This window comes from Microcaecilia unicolor, chromosome 1, assembly GCF_901765095.1.
Source record: "Microcaecilia unicolor chromosome 1, aMicUni1.1, whole genome shotgun sequence".
In the NCBI taxonomy this organism is placed as follows: Eukaryota; Metazoa; Chordata; class Amphibia; order Gymnophiona; family Siphonopidae; genus Microcaecilia; species Microcaecilia unicolor.
This window is the reverse complement of record NC_044031.1, coordinates 315,905,182-315,923,428: the sequence shown is the minus strand read 5'-3', so window position 1 is coordinate 315,923,428 and position 18,247 is coordinate 315,905,182. Positions and strand designations below refer to the sequence as shown.

General features: G+C 43.1%; 1 protein-coding gene across 1 annotated transcript in view; it reads left to right on the top strand.

Annotated features, from left to right (window-relative positions):
* BPHL (biphenyl hydrolase like) overlaps positions 1–18,247 on the top strand; it is a 105,743-nt gene that overhangs the window by 47,825 nt on the left and 39,671 nt on the right. Inside the window, exon 4 of the mRNA XM_030208600.1 lies at positions 8,529–8,682. Coding sequence (XP_030064460.1) covers positions 8,529–8,682 — 154 coding nt within the window. The remainder of the gene's footprint in view (positions 1–8,528; positions 8,683–18,247) is intronic.

Here is an 18,247-nt window from a genome sequence, read left to right as displayed (position 1 = left end):
GTACAGTTGGGGGTAGTGGGTTTGGGGTGGGTTTTGGGGGGCTCAGCACACAAGGTAAGGGAGCAATGGTCAGATGTGTATCTGGGAGCAGTTTATGAAGTCCACTGTGGTGCCCCCTAGGGTGCCCTATTGCTTTCCTGGGATGTCAGGGGGACCAGTCTACTAAAAATGCTGGCTCCTCCTATGTCCCAATGGCTTGATTTTGGACGTTTTGCACTTGGACGGTTTTTTTTTTCAAAAACGGCCCCCCCAAAAAACCGTCCCAAAAACAAAACGTACATAGTATTTTCAAAAACAAAAGATAGATGTTTATCTTTTTCGAAAATTACCTCCTTTCCACACAAAACGTCCAAATTCTGATTTAGATGTTCTATCGAAAATGCCCCTCCACGTGTAACATAATGCACATATTTACAAAATAGAGCTTAGGCAAAATAATAACATATATGCATATATATGTGCACATGTAAATGCCATAATTCTGATTTGCACACATAATCTAATCTGTTAGTGCATACTTTATAGAACTGCCCTCTGTCAGGCTTTGTAAAGTTGACAGTGAATTTAGGACTTAAGGGGGACAGTTATGCAAAGTGCAGAGCTGCCAAGTTACCCATTCCAGGAGGGAGACTTTTTTTGACCAGTCCTGGTTTTAAACTTACATCCCAAAGCTGTGTAGCAGGGCTGGTCTTACGCAGGGGCGACAGACGCGGTCGCACAGGGCCCTGCGCCTCCATGGGCCCCGCAGTGCTCCCTCTCGCTCCTCGCCATTGCCTCAATCTGACTCCTTGCCTCCACTCCCCCAAGCCGCAGGGTGTCCTCCCGGCACATACCCGAAGCCACACTGGTGGTCTAGTGCAGTCTTCGGAGCAGGAAAGATCTCATGTCTTTCCTGCCCACTGCCGGCGCTGACTCCCTTGTTGTCGTATTGCTCTTTAAAAATGGCTGCTGAGACTTCCGCTGAAGTCTTTTGAGGCAACCTTTGAAAGTCTCAGCAGCCATTTTAAAGAAGATGCGGCAGTAAGAGGGTCAGCACCAGTAGGAAAGACTGGGGATCTTTACTGCCCCAAAGACTCCACTAGCCCACCAGGGTGGCTTCAGGTATGTGCTGAGAAGGCACCCTGTGGTGCGGGGGAGCAGGGAGGAGGTCTGGAATAGGTGGGTGGGTGGAAGGGGAGGATACTGTAAAAAAACAAATTATGGTAATACCTGTGTCATTTGGAGGGGCTGGTTAAAGGGACACCCTAGTACTATTATATTTGTGCAGAGATTTTTTTTCTCCTGGTAAAGGGCCACTAAACAGACATCATGTTATGAGAATTAGGCGTTCAACATTCAGAGTTTCTATCTATTTATTTATTTACTTATTTATGGCATGAATTAGATTGAAACTTGGGAGCATTAAAAAAAAAACTTTTCCTGTGCCTACATCAAAAGAAAAAAAGATGGCATGTGGGAACTTGCTCCTTTTGCTTTGTGGAATGCAGTGGTATATTATAAAAATGCACTTACCTTTTTGTTTTATTAATACTATTTCACAGAGAAGGTATTGATTAATGAGGGAAGGGTTTCCTTTGTGCAGAACTGTCCAGTGTCAGTCTAAATGTACTAGCAAATGTACTAGCATTGTCCAGTTCAACACACTATTAGCAGCCAAGTTCATACAAAATTAATTATGTTGAATGGAAAATAAATGTGTTGGCTCAGGCTGCTTGCTATGTGAATATTCAATCACTGTTTCATTATTGCTACCAAGTATTACATATTAAAAAGGGGTTGGACGGTTTCCTAAAGGACAAGTTCATAAACCGCTACTAAATGGACTAGGGAAAAATTCACAATTCCAGGAATAACATGTATAGAATGTTTGTACGTTTGGGAAGCTTGCCAGGTGCCCTTGGCCTGGATTGGCCGTTGTGGACAGGATGCTGGGCTCGATGGACCCTTGGTCTTTTCCCAGTGTGGCATTACTTATGTACTTATTAAGGAGATTTGTTTTAATTCATTTTTCCAGTCCTTACATTCACATGGATTTGCATTTTAAACTCAAAGGTTTCCTATGATAGCACCGTGCATATGTGAATTAGTTTTTCTGTACAAGTTTTGCTTGACTTGTCTTTATTTGAACTAAAAAAATGTTTAAAACACATCCTATATAATAAAACGCACCTCCAACATTCTGAAGCTGACTGCATGGCTGAGGCATTCCTGCTCTCTGTATCCATCTCCTGAATTGACATCACGTACTTCGGGTTCGTCACAAGCAGAAGTGACCAACCACACGAGGTTTCTCGGCTTCAGAATGTTGGAGGTGCATTCTATTAAATAGGATTGGTCAGTTCCTTGAAGCACAGCCAGAGCTCAGCGTCCTGCACAGTAACGCTCAGACACCAGAGAGAGAGGGGGGGCCTGACACCAGAGAGAAGGAGGGGGGGCTGACACCAGAGAGGGGAGGGGGAGGTATCTCTGTCACACACACACTCTCTCTCACAGTCAATGTCTTTCTCTCTCTCGCTCTCACACTATGTCTCACACTGTATCACATTCACTCTCTATGTACTACTACTACTACTACTACTATTTAGCATTTCTATAGCGCTACAAGGCATACGCAGCGCTGTACAAACATAGAAGAAAGACAGTCCCTGCTCAAAGAGCTTACAATCTAATAGACAAAAAATAAATAAAGTAAGCAAATCAAATCAATTAATGTGAACGGCCAGAGAGGAGGGTAGGTGGAGGCGAGTGGTTACAAGTGGTTACGAGTCAAAAGCAATGTTAAAGAGGTGGGTTTTCAGTCTAGATTTAAAGGTGGCCAAGGATGGGGCAAGACGTAGGGGCTCAGGAAGTTTATTCCAGGCGTAGGGTATCACACAATCACTCACACACTATCTTGGTCTCATACACTCAGTCTCACAGAGAGTCTGTGTCTCATACACACTCTCTCTCGCACACACTGTTATCTGTGTGAAACACACTCTCTCTCTCTCACACTATGTCTCACATACGCACTTGCACACACTCTCATTCTCACACACACACAGATCTCTCTCTCACAGACACACTCGCACCCAGACTCACTCTCTCTCTCACACACACACACACACTCGCACATTCACTCTCTCACACACAGTCACTCTCACATACACTCTCTCAAACATACACACTCCGAGGAAAACCTTGCTAGCACCCGTTTCATTTGTGTCAGAAACAGGCCTTTTTTACTAGTCTTGTCAATAAAGGGCGGGGCTAGGTGGGGTGGGGCTCGGTGGAACGGGGGGCCCCACCGAACTGGTCTGCACATCTTGTAACCACGCCCCCGTCCCACCTTCTGTACCCTGCCAAAATGCCCCCTTGAAGTTTGACTGGCTCTGCGATGAAAAGCAGTTGAAGCTGGCCAAAATCGGCTTTCGATTATACTGATTTGGCCGGGTTTAGGAGATGGCCGGCCATCTCCCGGTTTGTATCGGAAGATGGCTGGCCATCTCCTTCGAAAATAAGCAAGATAGTTGCCTTTGTGTTTTTATCAAATACTAGCACAAATCCTGCAGAAATCATGGCTACAATGAACCCACATACATTTTGCACCATCTTAAGAGCAGATGTAAATGTACATGCATATAATATACATGATTATGCATATTTTACAAAGTATGTGTGTGAATTGCAATGCCACTCATGCACAACCCAAACCCTGTCACCAAACATGCCTACACCAGAGCTATCTACTTGTCATTGTGTGTCCTTGCATGTGTGGGCTTTTTTCCCCCGGTTTTTGTACAGCCCGACTGAAATTGTGCACACAAATCCAGTTGTATTCTGGATTTGCTTGTACAATTTAATTTATTTAAGAAGCCAATCAGTGCAGATAATTGTCATTTAACAAGCAATTATTGACACTAATTGGCATTAATTAGAATTTACATGCACAACTTGCTAGGCATATTCTGTAAAGTGGTGTGTGTAATTTCTAATGCGGTCTGCCATAAAGGGGGCGTGGCCATGGGTGTAGAATGGATGGTCTGTGGGCATTCTGAAAATGTACACGCATAGTTATAGAATACACCTGCTTCACGCCTATCAAGTTTTACTTGGCGTAATAGATGTGCCTAGAGTTAGGCATATGCATGGCTGCTAGGTATATTCTATAAACTAGAATATGCCTAGGTGGAAATATTTTCGGCACCAATTTTTCTGGCACCATATATAGAATCTAGTCCTTTATGTACATACGCTAGCATTTTAGCCATAATTTCTGTAGGGTTTGTGATGCTATTGTGTCTGAATAGCAGGCCAAAACTAAAGAGATAGCAGGGATAACAGTCATATAACATGTCCAGCACCACTGGCTACTTGTAACATAGTAAATGACGGCAGATAAAGACCTCTATGGTCCATTCAGTCTGCCCAACAAGATAAACTCATTTACATGGTATGTGATACTTTATATGGATACCCGAGTTTGATTTGTCCTTGCCTTTCTTAGGGCACAGACTGTAGAAGTCTGCCCAGCACTGTTCTTGTACTAAGTTCTGAAGCTAACGTCGAAGCCCCTTAAAATTTACACTCCAGCCCATCCCTATCTATTCAGTCACAATCAGGGCATAGACCTTAGAAGTCTACCCAGCTCCCATTTTGTTTCCCAATTACCAGCGTCGCCAACCAATCTCTGCTAAGATTCCGCAGAACCACTCCTTGTAAACAGGATTCCTTTGTGTTTATCCCACGCCCGTTTGAATTCCATTACAGTTTTCATCTCCACCACCTCCCGTGGGAGGGCATTCCACATATCCACCACCCTCTCCGTGAAAAAATACTTCCTGACATTAGTCCTGAGTCTGCCCCCCTTCAACCTCAATTCATGTCCTCTAAGTACACAAGTAATGCCACTGGGAAAGAACCAAGGGTCCATCGAGCCCAGCATCCTGTCCACGACAGCGGCCAATCCAGACCAAGGGCACCTGGCAAGCTTCCCAAACGTACAAACATTTTATACATGCTATTCCCGGAATTGTGGATTTTTCCCAAGTCCATTTAGTAGCAGTTTATGGACTTGTCCTTTAGGAAACCATCTTAACCCCCTTTTAAACTCTGCCAAGCTAACCGCCTTCACCACATTCTCTGGCAATGAATTCCAGAGTTTAATTACGCGTTGGGTGAAGAAAAATTTTCTCCAATTTGTTTTAAATTTACTACACTGTAGTTTCATCACATGCCCCCTAGTCCTAGTATTTTTGGAAAGCGTGAACAGACGCTTCACATCCACCTGTTCCACTCCACTCATTATTTTATATAGCTTTATCATGTCTCGCCTCAGCCGTCTCTTCTCCAAGCTGAAAAGCCCTAGCCTCCTTAGTCTTTCTTCATAGGGAAGTCGTCCCATCCCCGCTATCATTTTAGTCGCCCTTTGCTGCACCTTTTCCAATTCCACTATATGTTTCTTGAGATGCGGCAACCAGAATTGAACACAATACTCAAGGTGTGGTCGCACCATGGAGCGATATAACGGCATTATAACATCCTCACACCTGTTTTCCATACCTTTCCTAATAATACCCAACATTCTATTCACTTTCCGAGCCGCAGCAGCACACTGAGCAGAAGGTTTCAGTGTATTATCGACGACGACACCCAGATCCCATTCTTGGTCTGTAACTCCTAACGTGGAACCTTGCATGACGTAGCTATAATTCGGGTTCTTTTTTCCCACATGCATCACCTTGCACTTGCTCACATTAAACGTCATCTGCCATTTAGCCGCCCAGTCTCCCAGTCTCGTAAGGTCCTTCTGCAATTTTTCACAATCCTGTCGCGAGTTAACGACTTTGAATAACTTTGTGTCATCAGCAAATTTAATTACCTTGCTAGTTACTCCCATCTCTAAATCATTTATAAATATATTAAAAAAGCAGCGGTCCTAGCACAGACCCCTGAGGAACCCCACTAACTACCCTTCTCCATTGTGAATACTGCCCATTTAACCCCACTCTCTGTTTCCTATCCTTTAACCAGTTTTTAATCCACAATAGGACTTTTCCTGCTATCCCATGACCCTCCAATTTCCTCTGTAGCCTTTCATGAGGTACCTTGTCAAACGCCTTTTGAAAATCCAGATACACAATATCAACCGGTTCCCCTTTGTCCACGTTTGTTTACTCCTTCAAAGAATTGAAGTAAATTGGTCAGGCAAGATTTCCCCACACAAAAGCCGTGCTGACTCGGTCTCAGTAATCCATGTCCTCGGATGTGCTCTGTAATTTTGTTTTTAATAATAGCCTCTACCATTTTCCCCGGCACGGATGTCAGACTCACTGGTCTATAATTTCCCGGATCTCCCCTGGAACCTTTTTTAAAAATGGGCGTTACATTGGCCACCCTCCAATCTTCCGGTACCACGCTCGATTTTAAGGATAAATTACATATCACTAGCAGTAGCTCCGCAAGCTCATTTTCAGTTCTATCAGTACTCTAGGATGAATACCATCCGGTCCAGGAGATTTGCTACTCTTCAGTTTGCTGAACTGCCCCATTACGTCCTCCAGGTTTACCGTGAAGTCAGTAAGTTTCTCTGACTCGTCCGCTTGAAATATCATTTCCGACACCGGTATCCCACCCAAATCTTCCTCGGTGAAGACCGAAGCAAAGAATTCACTCAATCTCTCTGCTACGTCTTTGTCTTCCTTGATCGCCCTTTTTCTCCTCGGGCATCCAGCGGCCCAACCGATTCTTTTGCCAGCTTCCTGCTTTTAATATACCGAAAAAAATGTTACTATGCTTTTTTGCCTCTGATGCTATCTTTTGTTTGTAATCCCTCTTGGCCTTCTTTATCTGCGCCTTGCATTTGCTTTGACACTCCTTATGCTGCTTCTTGTTATTTTCAGATGGTTCCTTCTTCCATATTCTGAAGGCATTTCTTTTAGCCCTAATAGCTTCCTTCACCTCACTTTTCAACCAGGCCAGCTATCTTTTGGAGTTCCGTCTTTCTTTTCTAATTTGTGGAATATGTTTGGCCTGGGCCTCCAGGATGGTATTTTTGAACAGCGTCCATGCCCGTGGTACAGTTTTTACCCTCTCAGTTGTCCCCCTAAGTTTTTTTTTCCACTGTTCTTCTCATTTTATCATAGTCTCCTTTTTTAAAGTTAAACGCTAACGTATTTGACTTCCTGTGTATAGTTACTTCAAGGTTGATATCAAAACTGATCATATTATGATCACTGTTATCAAGCGGCCCCAGTACCATAACGTCCCTCACCAGATCATGCGCTCCACTAAGGACCAAGTCTAGAATTTTTCCTTCTCTCGTCGGCTCCTGCACCAGCTGCTCCTTAAAGCTGTCCTTGATTTCATCAAGGAATTGTACCTCTCTAGCGTGTCCCAATGTTACATTTACCCAGTCTATATTTGGATAATTGAAGTCACCCATTATTATCACATTGCCCATTTTGTTTGCGTCTCTGATTTCTTTTAACATTTCTGCGTCTACCTGCTCATCCTGGCGAGGTGGACGGTAGTACACTCCTATCACTGTCCTTGTTCCCTTTTATACATGGAATTTCTACTGCCTTCCCGTCTCCAAAAAAGGTTCATTTGCGGATTAATACCTTTCAAATATTTGAACGTCTGTATCATGTCACCCCTGTTTCAATGATGTCTGTTTATATGCGCCATGGCTGGTATAAGGGGTGTGACTAATGTGGGTGTGGCTATAATAGAGGTGGAGTCATATGTGATGACCCCACCCACAATGAGTACCAACACTTTTTTTCTAGAAAAAAAGCACTGATTAAAATGTCCCAAAATTAACTTCTAAGGCGGAATCGAGGGAATGCCATTTCCAGATTATTCATAGAGCATATTGTATGCAGCAGCAAATGTGTAAAGCTGGTAAATTAGACTCTCCTCAGTGTTTGAAATGCAAGGGAGTGGTTAATAACTTTTTCATGCTTTCTGAAAATTCCTAGTGGTTCATCTTTTTTAGACCAAAGTTGTAAACCTCTTGGGTTCCTCAATAGATAAGGATGGCCCCAGAAGGGTTCTGGTGGTTAAAGGATCTGGGGCAAAATGATTTGTTTAGAAAGCAGGATTGGTGTGGAAAAAGTGTACCCTTGGTAGTTGGGCACAATCGGACTCCCCCTTTTTCTAGGGATAGCGGAATAAACTCCTTACCCTCCTGATATGGGAAGCCAGAGAAGCACATCTCACTTCTAAATTAAAGAAATCAATAAAATTGTGTTAAACTAAAACAGAATGAAGATAATTGGACTGATGTTGAAATCATAAGTTGAAAGGCTTAAACAATGGCGAGAATTTTCTGATTGGAGGGCCACATTCCTAATTAAATAAATGACCTTGTTATTGGAACAGAGAGAGACTTTATTGATCATATTTTTTATTTTATTGGATGGTTGATTTCCAAGATTGTAATTTATTTACAGCATATGCAAGTGTTCAAGTTTCTCGATTGCAGTTTAATGTAGTTCATAGTTTTTTGATCTGTGAATCACATTTCTTGATCTTTCACCATTTAGGCCTTGAACTTTAAGAAGTTTTCTTTGATGGGGTGGAGTGATGGTGGCATCACAGCACTTATAGTTGCTGGAAAATATCCATCTCTTATTCACAAATTGGTTGTGTGGGGCGCAAATGCCTACGTCACTGAGCAGGACATGAAGGCATTTAAAGGTAAGCTCTGGCCATAGTAAATATACAGAAAAACTGTGACCTAGTTCAGAAAAAGCCACCTCAGCCATTCCTGAGGCCATTGCTCCCTTGGGTTTTTGAAGCCCAAATGTATGACCCTGCATTCTTTTGTATTAAATCTTAGCTGCAAAATCTAGACCATTCTTATATCGTGTTTCAGAGTTTGGTATCAACCCAGTTAACAGGCAGAAACTGTGGTGTAACCTGCAATAGCACCATCCAGATATTGTGTTTTGCAGGAAACATTTACATTTTCAAGCCTCTACTTTACTCCATAATAAGCGTTGCAAATTGGAGGTGTTCCTTCCTGAATGAATTTGATAAAATAGGATCCTAGTATCGCTGATTTCAGAAGTCTTTGTTGTTTTGTGGATAGATTGTACAGGTTTTTCTGGATGTGTCACGGAACACTCAAGTTCAAAGGAAAGCTTTTCTGGCTTTAAAAAGTAGAGTAGTGACTCTGGGAGCAAGTTTTTTCTTTGTTTCCCCTGTAAATGTTTGGTTACGTTTCAAGAGAAACAATATGTTTTCTTTGATTCTATATGGTTAAAAGGCTTTTTGCAAGAACATGAGACTTGATTGTACTGGAATAGTGAATTCTTATCTTTTGGAGTTCATTTAAAATTTGAGCCCAGAATGTTAAGAAATTATCTTATTTTTGTTTTCTTTAAAATTTTCTTAAGCTGTTTTAGTATATTAAGTTTATCTCCTCTTGTGATGTGGGCTAATTGACTCGATATTATTATACATGCAATAATGTTTTATTTTTCTTATTGTCCTTTGGATAATGTTATTTAGTTATTTAGTTCTGAAAGATTGACATTCAGAAATGTATAATTTCTAAAAGCAAATTAAAAAAAAACCCAAAAACAAATTGGAGGCATTCTCTCCAGCCTTGGGCAACAGTTGCCATTCTTGTTTAAAAAAAATTTAAATGTCAATCTATTATCCCAAATTTCAGATAAGGAAGGGAAATGGATTTATATTACTAAACTTGACAATAGTTCCTTGATATTACTTTATATGCTCCCAACCTTGACTCTACCTCCAAGCGAGGGCCTATCCCAATAATTGTGGATGGAGATCTTAATATCACATTAAACCTAATCCTTGATAGGCACTTCTGATGTTGACCTCCCATTTCTAAAGCCAGAGAGATGTTTTGCATCATATCAATAAATATCTAGGTTTACGTGACATTTGGAGATTTCAACATTCCACAGAAATTGATTTCACATTTTATTCTTTACCCATCAAACACAGTCCCGCATAGATCTAATGGCTGACTTCCTCATATGACTGACACCCCGATTTTAACCACCACTATTTCTGATCATGCCACTCTTTATATGTTATTTCAGTGCCAGCAGTTATCTCTCCCCTAGTTATCTTGGAGGCTTAGCTCAGTCTTATTAGGAAACAAGGACTTTAAAGTTAAATTAGGACTGCACGTTAATCATGATTAACGTGTTAATTATTAATCATGATTTTAAAAATGTAATTGCAATTAATAACCGTGTGCTACCCACCTTATGCCTCTCTCCTACATTTGGCCCTGTAGCACCAGAGGCAGCTGTACTCAAAGGCTGCCTGCAGCCTGCACCAGGCCTTTCCCTCTGACTAGTACCACCCCCTTCTGACACAACTTCCTGTTTTCAGAAGGGCGGGATGGGTCAGAGGGAATGGCCTTGTGCAGGCCACAGACAGCCTTGAGTATGGCTGCCACTGGCGCTGCAGGTCTGAAGACTTGCTGGTGTTTCAAGGAAAACCAGGTTGGGGATGAGAGGGACCTGAGAGAGCTGCAGGTGGTCTGGGAGGGGAGGAAGAGATGCTGGACCATGCGTGCGGGTGGGGGGAGGGAGGGAGGGAATTGAGAGAGAACCATTGCTGGAAGGGGGAAGGAAGGGAATAGAATTGAGAGAGGCAGGGCCAAAAGGGAAGGGAGAGATGCTGGACTGTGTGGGGGGGGGGGGGGGAGAAGGGAGAAAAAGAGAACAATGCTGAACTGAAGGAGAGAAGGATGGAGAGAGGGAACTGAAGGGAGAAGAGAGAGGGAGAGATGTTGGGCTCAGAGAGAGGAAGGAAGCAAGAGATAATGGACCTGGGGAAGGAAGAAAATAAGAGAGGTGTTGAGGGGGAGAGAGAGAAGAGAGAGATAATGGACCTGGGGGTAGAGGGAAGGAAGACAGAGAGAGTTGGACCTGGAGGCGGGAGAAAGGAAGATATTGGGCCTTTAATCAGTGGCATAGCCAGAGGGGAAGGGAGGGTCCTTGGAGACCTGGGCCCCTCACTTTCAGCTCAGTCCTCCTCCAAAGCTGCAGTACCTGTTCAATGGCTGTTGGGGTAGCTGAAGCCCTGCCAGCTGAAGAAATTCGCTACCTGAGTCACTCCCTTCCTCCTCATACTGCCTCAGGAGTGAGGAAGTCAGTGGGGTACCTCCAGCCACTGACGCACTTCCCAAGCGTGCTCAATTTGTACAAGAACTGATCATGCTCAGGGTGTGCCAGCATCAGCAGCTGGAGACACCCCGCTGACTTTCTCACTCCTGAGGAAACACAAGGAAGAAGGGGGACACTTTGGAATTGGATTTATTTGACTGGCAGGGCTTCGACATTCCCACCAGCAAAGGTATGATATCTAATGGGGGAGAGGGAGAGGAAATGCATGCCCCCATCTATCCCTGTTCCCCCTTACCCTCCTGTGCACCTCCAATGGACTGCTGGCTATGCCCCGCCTTTAATCACGATTAAAAATTGTAATCAAAATGTAGTTCTAGTTAAAATACAAATAGCTATAAAAGAAAATTCTAATAACAGTAGAATTGAAGGCACATCCACTACAAATAGGTGGGACACTCTAAATGCTATACTGCATTGGGTTATCATTTTATTGCTCAACATAAATGACAGGAGTTATAATTATTGGAAAATGAAATTAAATAGAACAGGAATTTCTTTCCACTAATGAAGGCTCCCTAATTTGGGAGCTAGAAAAACTCAAGTATAATATACTTTTAAGTAAACTAGCCAGGAATGTACTCATAACACAGGAAGCTAGATCATAGGAGCCAACTTTTCAAAATGATTGGGGGTGCTAAACCCAATGGAAATCATAATCAAGGAGTTCGTTCAATATTAAGGGTTCCCAAACACCCACAGCACCCATGGCGCTAGCATCTATCAGCTAGATACTATGTGGAAGGCAATAAAACAGTTAGGATGTTGGCCCAATATATGAAATGGAAAAACAACAGAACATGTGCAAAAAAATCACCACCCAGAATCTAGTTCAAGATGAGGACTTTATATGGCAATTTCAGCAGTTTTATCAATCCTTTTACACATTGGAATCACCAGCCACTCTAACCGAAACTGAGGCATTTCTGAGACTGCTCAAATATCCCAGTTTGAGTGATATTCAGAAATAGCTTCTGGACAGTGACATTACGGATGACAAGATGCTGACAGCTATCCTATAGGTTCCTTACAACTTAATAAAGCTCCCAGTCAAATAGATCTTTTAAGTTATACTGATCCCAGTCCACCTCTACTTCACATCCCTGATCTTGTGGAGTGTCCCAGGGCTCTATCCTGGGCCTCATACTGTTTAACATTTTTCTGACCCAAGTGGCACCATTAATACAATCTTTAGGGTTTGCTTTTTTTATTTATGTCGACAACATTCAGCACCTCAGTGTTATTGACTCAGTTTTCACCAATGTTTCCTCCTGCATTTTCCATAAATTAGAGATAATTGCTAATTGTCTTAGTAGTAATAGCCTTAAACTTGAAGAGAAGCTTGATGGTTAGTGCAGCGGGCTTTGATCCTGGTGACCTGGGTTCAATTTCCACTGTAGCTCCTTGTGACCTTGGGAAAATCATTTAACCCTCCATTGCCCCAGGTACAAAAACTGAGATTGTGAGCCCTCTAGTGTACTACGCTGCGTATGCCTAGTAGCGCTATGGAAATGATTATTAATAGTAGTAGACTGAGACCATGTTCTTTTCCTGGCGTGATTCCCCCATTCTTCTTCCCTCAATAAACTGTTGGTGGTACTTTAGTCCCCTTCCAGGGCTCTGTTAAAGCATTGGACATTTCTCTAGATCAGTACTTTTCAACCCAGTCCTCAGGAACTACCTGGCCAGTTGGGTTTGCAGGATATTCACAATGAATATGCATAAGATGGAAGACAGTGCATGTAAATCTATCTCATGCATATTCATTGTGGATATCCTGCAACCCCAACTGACCTGAAGACCAGGTTGAAAACCAGTGCTCTAGATAATTGTTTAGATGTCTAAACTCATGAAAAAATAATCTCTCTTTATCTTGAAACAAATGTGGGCAATTTTTTCTCTTCTTGATCAAAGAGCCTTACACTTTCTTCTGCACTCACTGGTCCTTTCATGCTTTGATTATTGTAACTGATTTTATCAAGGGTTGAAACATTTTGTGGAGCCAGCACACAGAGTGGCTTTTTTTTTGGTTGCTTGTATTTAGTTCCCTGATTTTTCTTCTCTTCCTGCAGCAGACCCTACACCTTTTCCTTTCTCCCCGTGAGTCCAGTGCCTTTTCCTCCCTCCGAGTCTGTCACTTCCTTGTCTTCCCTCAGCATCTCCCCATCCACAAAAACCTGATTTCTTCACTATTGCTGGTAGCGGCATCAGCAACAGGCTGTCTGGTTCAACCCGGGTCCTTCCCTCTGCAGTGTCCTGTCCTTGTGATGTAGCTTCCAGTTTGCGCATGGGCAGGATGCTGCAAAGGAAAGGATTGGATCAGTCTAAATAGCTTGTTGCCGCTGCTGCTTCTGGCATGTGAAGAAATTAGATTTTTGTAGATTGGGAGCTATAGGAGCAAAGCAAGCACTACTGAAGCACTCTGAGCACTATGACCAGACCAGCAAGTTTTTTTATTTTATTTTTTTTGTTACATTTGTACCCCGCGCTTTCCCACTCATGGCAGACTCAATGCGGTTTACATGGGGCAATGGAGGGTTAAGTGACTTGCCCAGAGTCACAAGGAGCTGCCTGTGGCTGAAGTGGGAATCGAACTCAGTTCCTCAGTTCCCCAGGACCAAAGTCCACCACCCTAACCACTAGGCCACTCCTCCACTTCCATGTATGGCCACATATATGGTCTTATACATACATGGTATAATCCAGTATTAACAACCTGATTACAATAACTCAGACATTTCATCTATAATGCCTCTAGAACAATGTGGAGACATCAAGTCTAACAGAAGCACATCAAGTCTAACTGTGCTTGGAAGCTGCTGATAAGGTCACGCTGTTCCAGGACAACCAGGCTGTTATCAGAATTGTGCAGGACTGTTAGAGACACTGTGGCTGGTCATCATGTACTTGTTTATGCTACTTCAAGAACAGAAAGTATGTCAGCAGTACAGATAAGCTTCTGATTTCTCTATGAAAAGGAGGCCTTATCAGAAATAGAGGCTGCTGCGCCAACATCTTCCTTGAGAGCAGCCCTGTGTTGGGCCAGATGACATTTGAGAAACACGCTGATATCTGAAGGGCTGCATCAGGTTGTATGTGCTCTGCAGGTTAGAATGACTTTTTACATGTCAGAGTCTAGCTAGGGATTTAGGTGCGTTTACTCTTAAGTTATTTCTGTAATGGGATTGTCTTTGTCTTTATTCCTGTCTTCCTTATATTATTTATTGTTATTGTAAATAAAACAATACCTTATTTATATAATATTTGGTTGTGGAGTTAGTTCCGTCTATTATTTTGGTGCAGTGGGCTTGGATCTAAGGATAAGGGGAATACATTTGCACCTGACACCAGAATTTCTAATGTTAGTCTTGTTTGGGACCCATTTCTTTCAGAATTTACACTAAGTGCCAGGTACCCCAATAACACTCCAAAAAGAGTGTGTCTGTATTGTGCCTACAGAGCACTGAGGGAAGATGAGGAAGAACTAAACTCACGGTGGGGAAGGGGGGGGGGGGGGGGGAAGAAGTCTGGACCTATGGGGAGGAGATGGAGGAAGGTGAAGGGAGAAGTGCTAGACGTGTGGGGGAGGGAGACAGGAAGGGGTTGGTTTGTTATGGCATGATGAAAGAGAATATAGGAGCATGTTCACAGGATCACTAAATCACAGGAGTTATCCCCAAGGGAAGTAAAACCTCTATATGTACTCATATTATTTACACTGTGTACAACTGAGAGTGTTATACTGTTTGTGATTGTATTTGGTATATAGGGTTACATGTGGGTCTGCAGCAGAGGGGCCATTAAGGGAATATATGAAGTAGAGGTGGCCACTATGTGCCACCATGTGGCTAATGGTTTCAACTAGCACGTAGTTGAGTGAATAAATGCTGGTTTATTGTGCAGTGCTGTGAATATACTGCTGAGTGGGAAGCATCAAGGAAGTGTTAGGATAGTAATTGTTATATAATCTGTACAAACGTTTGGTAAAAAAACAGTAGACTGTGAAAGTGGATGCAGACTCAGTCAATATATAGTTGAGCTGTTGGAAAGAACAGTATATGTACATACCTGGTGAGGGATTTGGAACCCTTAATGTGCGATGATGACTCATCTATGACTCTGCCACATGTTCCCTTGGGGATATAATGGTTGGAATGGGTATGAACTGAGCACATTATTTTTACAAAAAAAATTTATAAGCAAAAACTATTATAAACAAAATAGAGTTTATTGATTTAGTACTGAGTATTGTATTTAGTCATTAAATTTTATTTGCCACACCCTCAACCATTCTTCTAACATTCGGAGATCCCTTCTTATCGTTTCTACGCCCTCCAAGGTATCACTGTATTGGCTATTTTGGTATCATCCACAAAAAGGCAACCTTTCCTTCCAACCCTTCAGTAATATCTCCCACAAATATATTAAACAGAATAGGCCCCAGCACCAACCCCTGAGGAATTCCACTGCTCACCTTCCTTTCCTCCATGCGGATTCCATTTACCACCACTCTCTGCCACCTGTCGGTCAACCAGTTTCCTATCCAGTTCACCACTTTCGGTCCTAAGTTCAACCCTTTCAGCTTATTCATGAGTCTTCTGTGGGGGACCGTATCAAAGGCTTTGCTGAAATCTAAGTAGATTACATCTAGCACACGTCCTTCATCCAGTTCTTTGGTCACCCAGTCAAAGAAGTCAATAAGATTCATTTGGCAGGATTTTCCTTTGGTAAAGCCATGTTGCCTCGTGTCCTGTAACCTGTCGGCTTCTAGAACGTTAACTATCCTTTCTTTCAGCAGCGACTTCATTATTTTTCCTACCACCAGCGTGAGACTTACCGGTCTGTAGTTTTCCACTTCTTCTCTGTCTCCACTTATGTGGAGAGGGACCACATCCGCTCATCTCCAATTGCGCAGTATCTCTCCCATCTCTAAAGATCTATTAAATAAATCTTTTAGAGGTCCCGCCGGGACCTTTCTGAGCGCCCTCAGTATCCTTGGATGTATCCCATCCGGCCCCATAGCTTTCTCCACCTTCAGATTCTCCAGCTGTTTATAAACTCTTTCTTCCATAAACAGTGCATTATCCACTCCATTCCCAGATGTTCCCTTGGCAGCCAACTGCGGTCCTTCTCCAGGATTTTCCTCCGTGAACACCAAAGAGAAATAATTGTTTCGCACGTTTGCTTTATCTTCATCACTCTCCACATAGCCATTCTCATTATCTTTCAATCTTGCAATTCCATTCCTATCTTTTCTCCTTTCTCTAATATATCTGAAAAAGGTATTGTCACCTCTCTTTACATCTTTAGCCATTTTTTCATCTGCTCACACTTTCACTAGCTGTATTTCCCTCTTCGTTTGAGTTTAATCCAATAATCTTTTCCGTAATCCTCTCGTTGCATTCTTTTGTATTTCTTGAACAAAGCCTGTTTTGCTCTAATTTTTTCAGCTACTTGTTTGGTGAACCATATAGGCTTCCTGCTTGTCTTGTTTTTGTTTACTTCCCTCTCATAAAGATCAGTCACCATATTTATAACAGCCTTTAGCTTGGACCACTGTTTTTCCACATCTCCTATGCCTTCCCATGCCAACAGCTCCTTCTTCAGGTATTCCCCCATTTTATCAAAATCAGTACGTCTGAAATCCAGTACTTTGAGTTTTGTGCGTCCACACTCTGCCTTCGCTCTTATATCAAATAGAGGGGCAGCTCCACATGGCATGAAAAAAGGAAGCCCATCCCCACCCCCATCCCCAGCACTGTGCCTCCTGCAGCAACTGGTCAATACCCAAAACCAGTTGCTGCAAGAGGTGCAAGCGATGCGGCAGGCTAACGAGCAGCACTTCAGGGTGCAGAGGCTGCTCCTGGTGCTGCTCGTTAGCCTGCTGCAGAGGGCCATTCAGGGGGGAGAATAACGCCTCCCCTGAGATACTTTTTTGTAAATAGTTAAATTCTGTTTTTGTTAAATACACATTTTATATTTTTATATATAACGGGGTGTGTATCTCTACTTTGTGCACTACATATTATCAAATGCTGGGGTTTATTTGAGAGGAGGCAGCATTCTGGGTTGCATGACAGGTGACCTGTGTCAGAGAAACTTTGGTATATATGTGTGATAAGTGTAGCCATACAGAAGGCCACCTGTTCCTTCCAAACTGCATGGTTGTATGGTAAGGGGGAGGAGGCTGGGTGGGCATTTCTGTTGAGGAACACAAATGCCCATCCAGCCTCTCCCCCCTTACCATACAGCCCCACAGCACAAAGTTGTATTTTCGATTCTTTGCATCGCATTGGTACAATGGCACCAAAGCAAGCACCCACCCACAAGGGTAATTTCACCGACCCTGAATTTAAACTGCTGGTTCAAGAAATACAGAGGAGGCACATGCATCTGTTTGCACTCATGGGCCAGAGGCTAGCTGCTACAACAAAGCAGCGAGAATGGGAAGCAGTAAGAGACAGGCTTATCACGGTCTTCCACTGTGGCAGGGATGTGTTAGACTGCAAACGAACATGGCGCCGGCTGAGGCAAAATGTGAGGAGGAAGGCTGGTGCCAACCCCCCAGCAGATGACACCACTAACTTGACCCCCATTGAGCACATTATTCATGGGCTCTTGCCCCTGGAGGGGATCCACGGCATTGTCTCCCTTGTATACCCAGTACAGAATAATAGCAATCCCTTAGATTACTAGAGTAAAAACAAAACAAAGCTCCACAAGGTCAATGTAACCTGTCCATAACACAGTGATAATGAAATTCATCTGTAACATATCAATAACGAGTGAAAGCTGATACAGCCAGGTAAATGTATCTTCTTAGTCTGGAATTAGACAGCAAGCCCACAGATAGGAAATATTGTGGGCCTCCTTTCCTCTCTGGAGGTCCAGTCTTGCCTCCTTTCTGGTGGTCAAGGCTTGCCCCTCTCTGGAAGTTGAGCCTTCCTTTTTCTCCAGAGGTCGAGCCTCGCTCCCTTTCCAGGGGTCAAGCCTCACTCCCTCTCCTGGGGTCGAGGCTTGCTCCTCTCCGGGGGTCGAGGTTCGCTCCCTCGTTGCAGGACGGGTTAGACATTCTCTCTGGGGGAGGCACA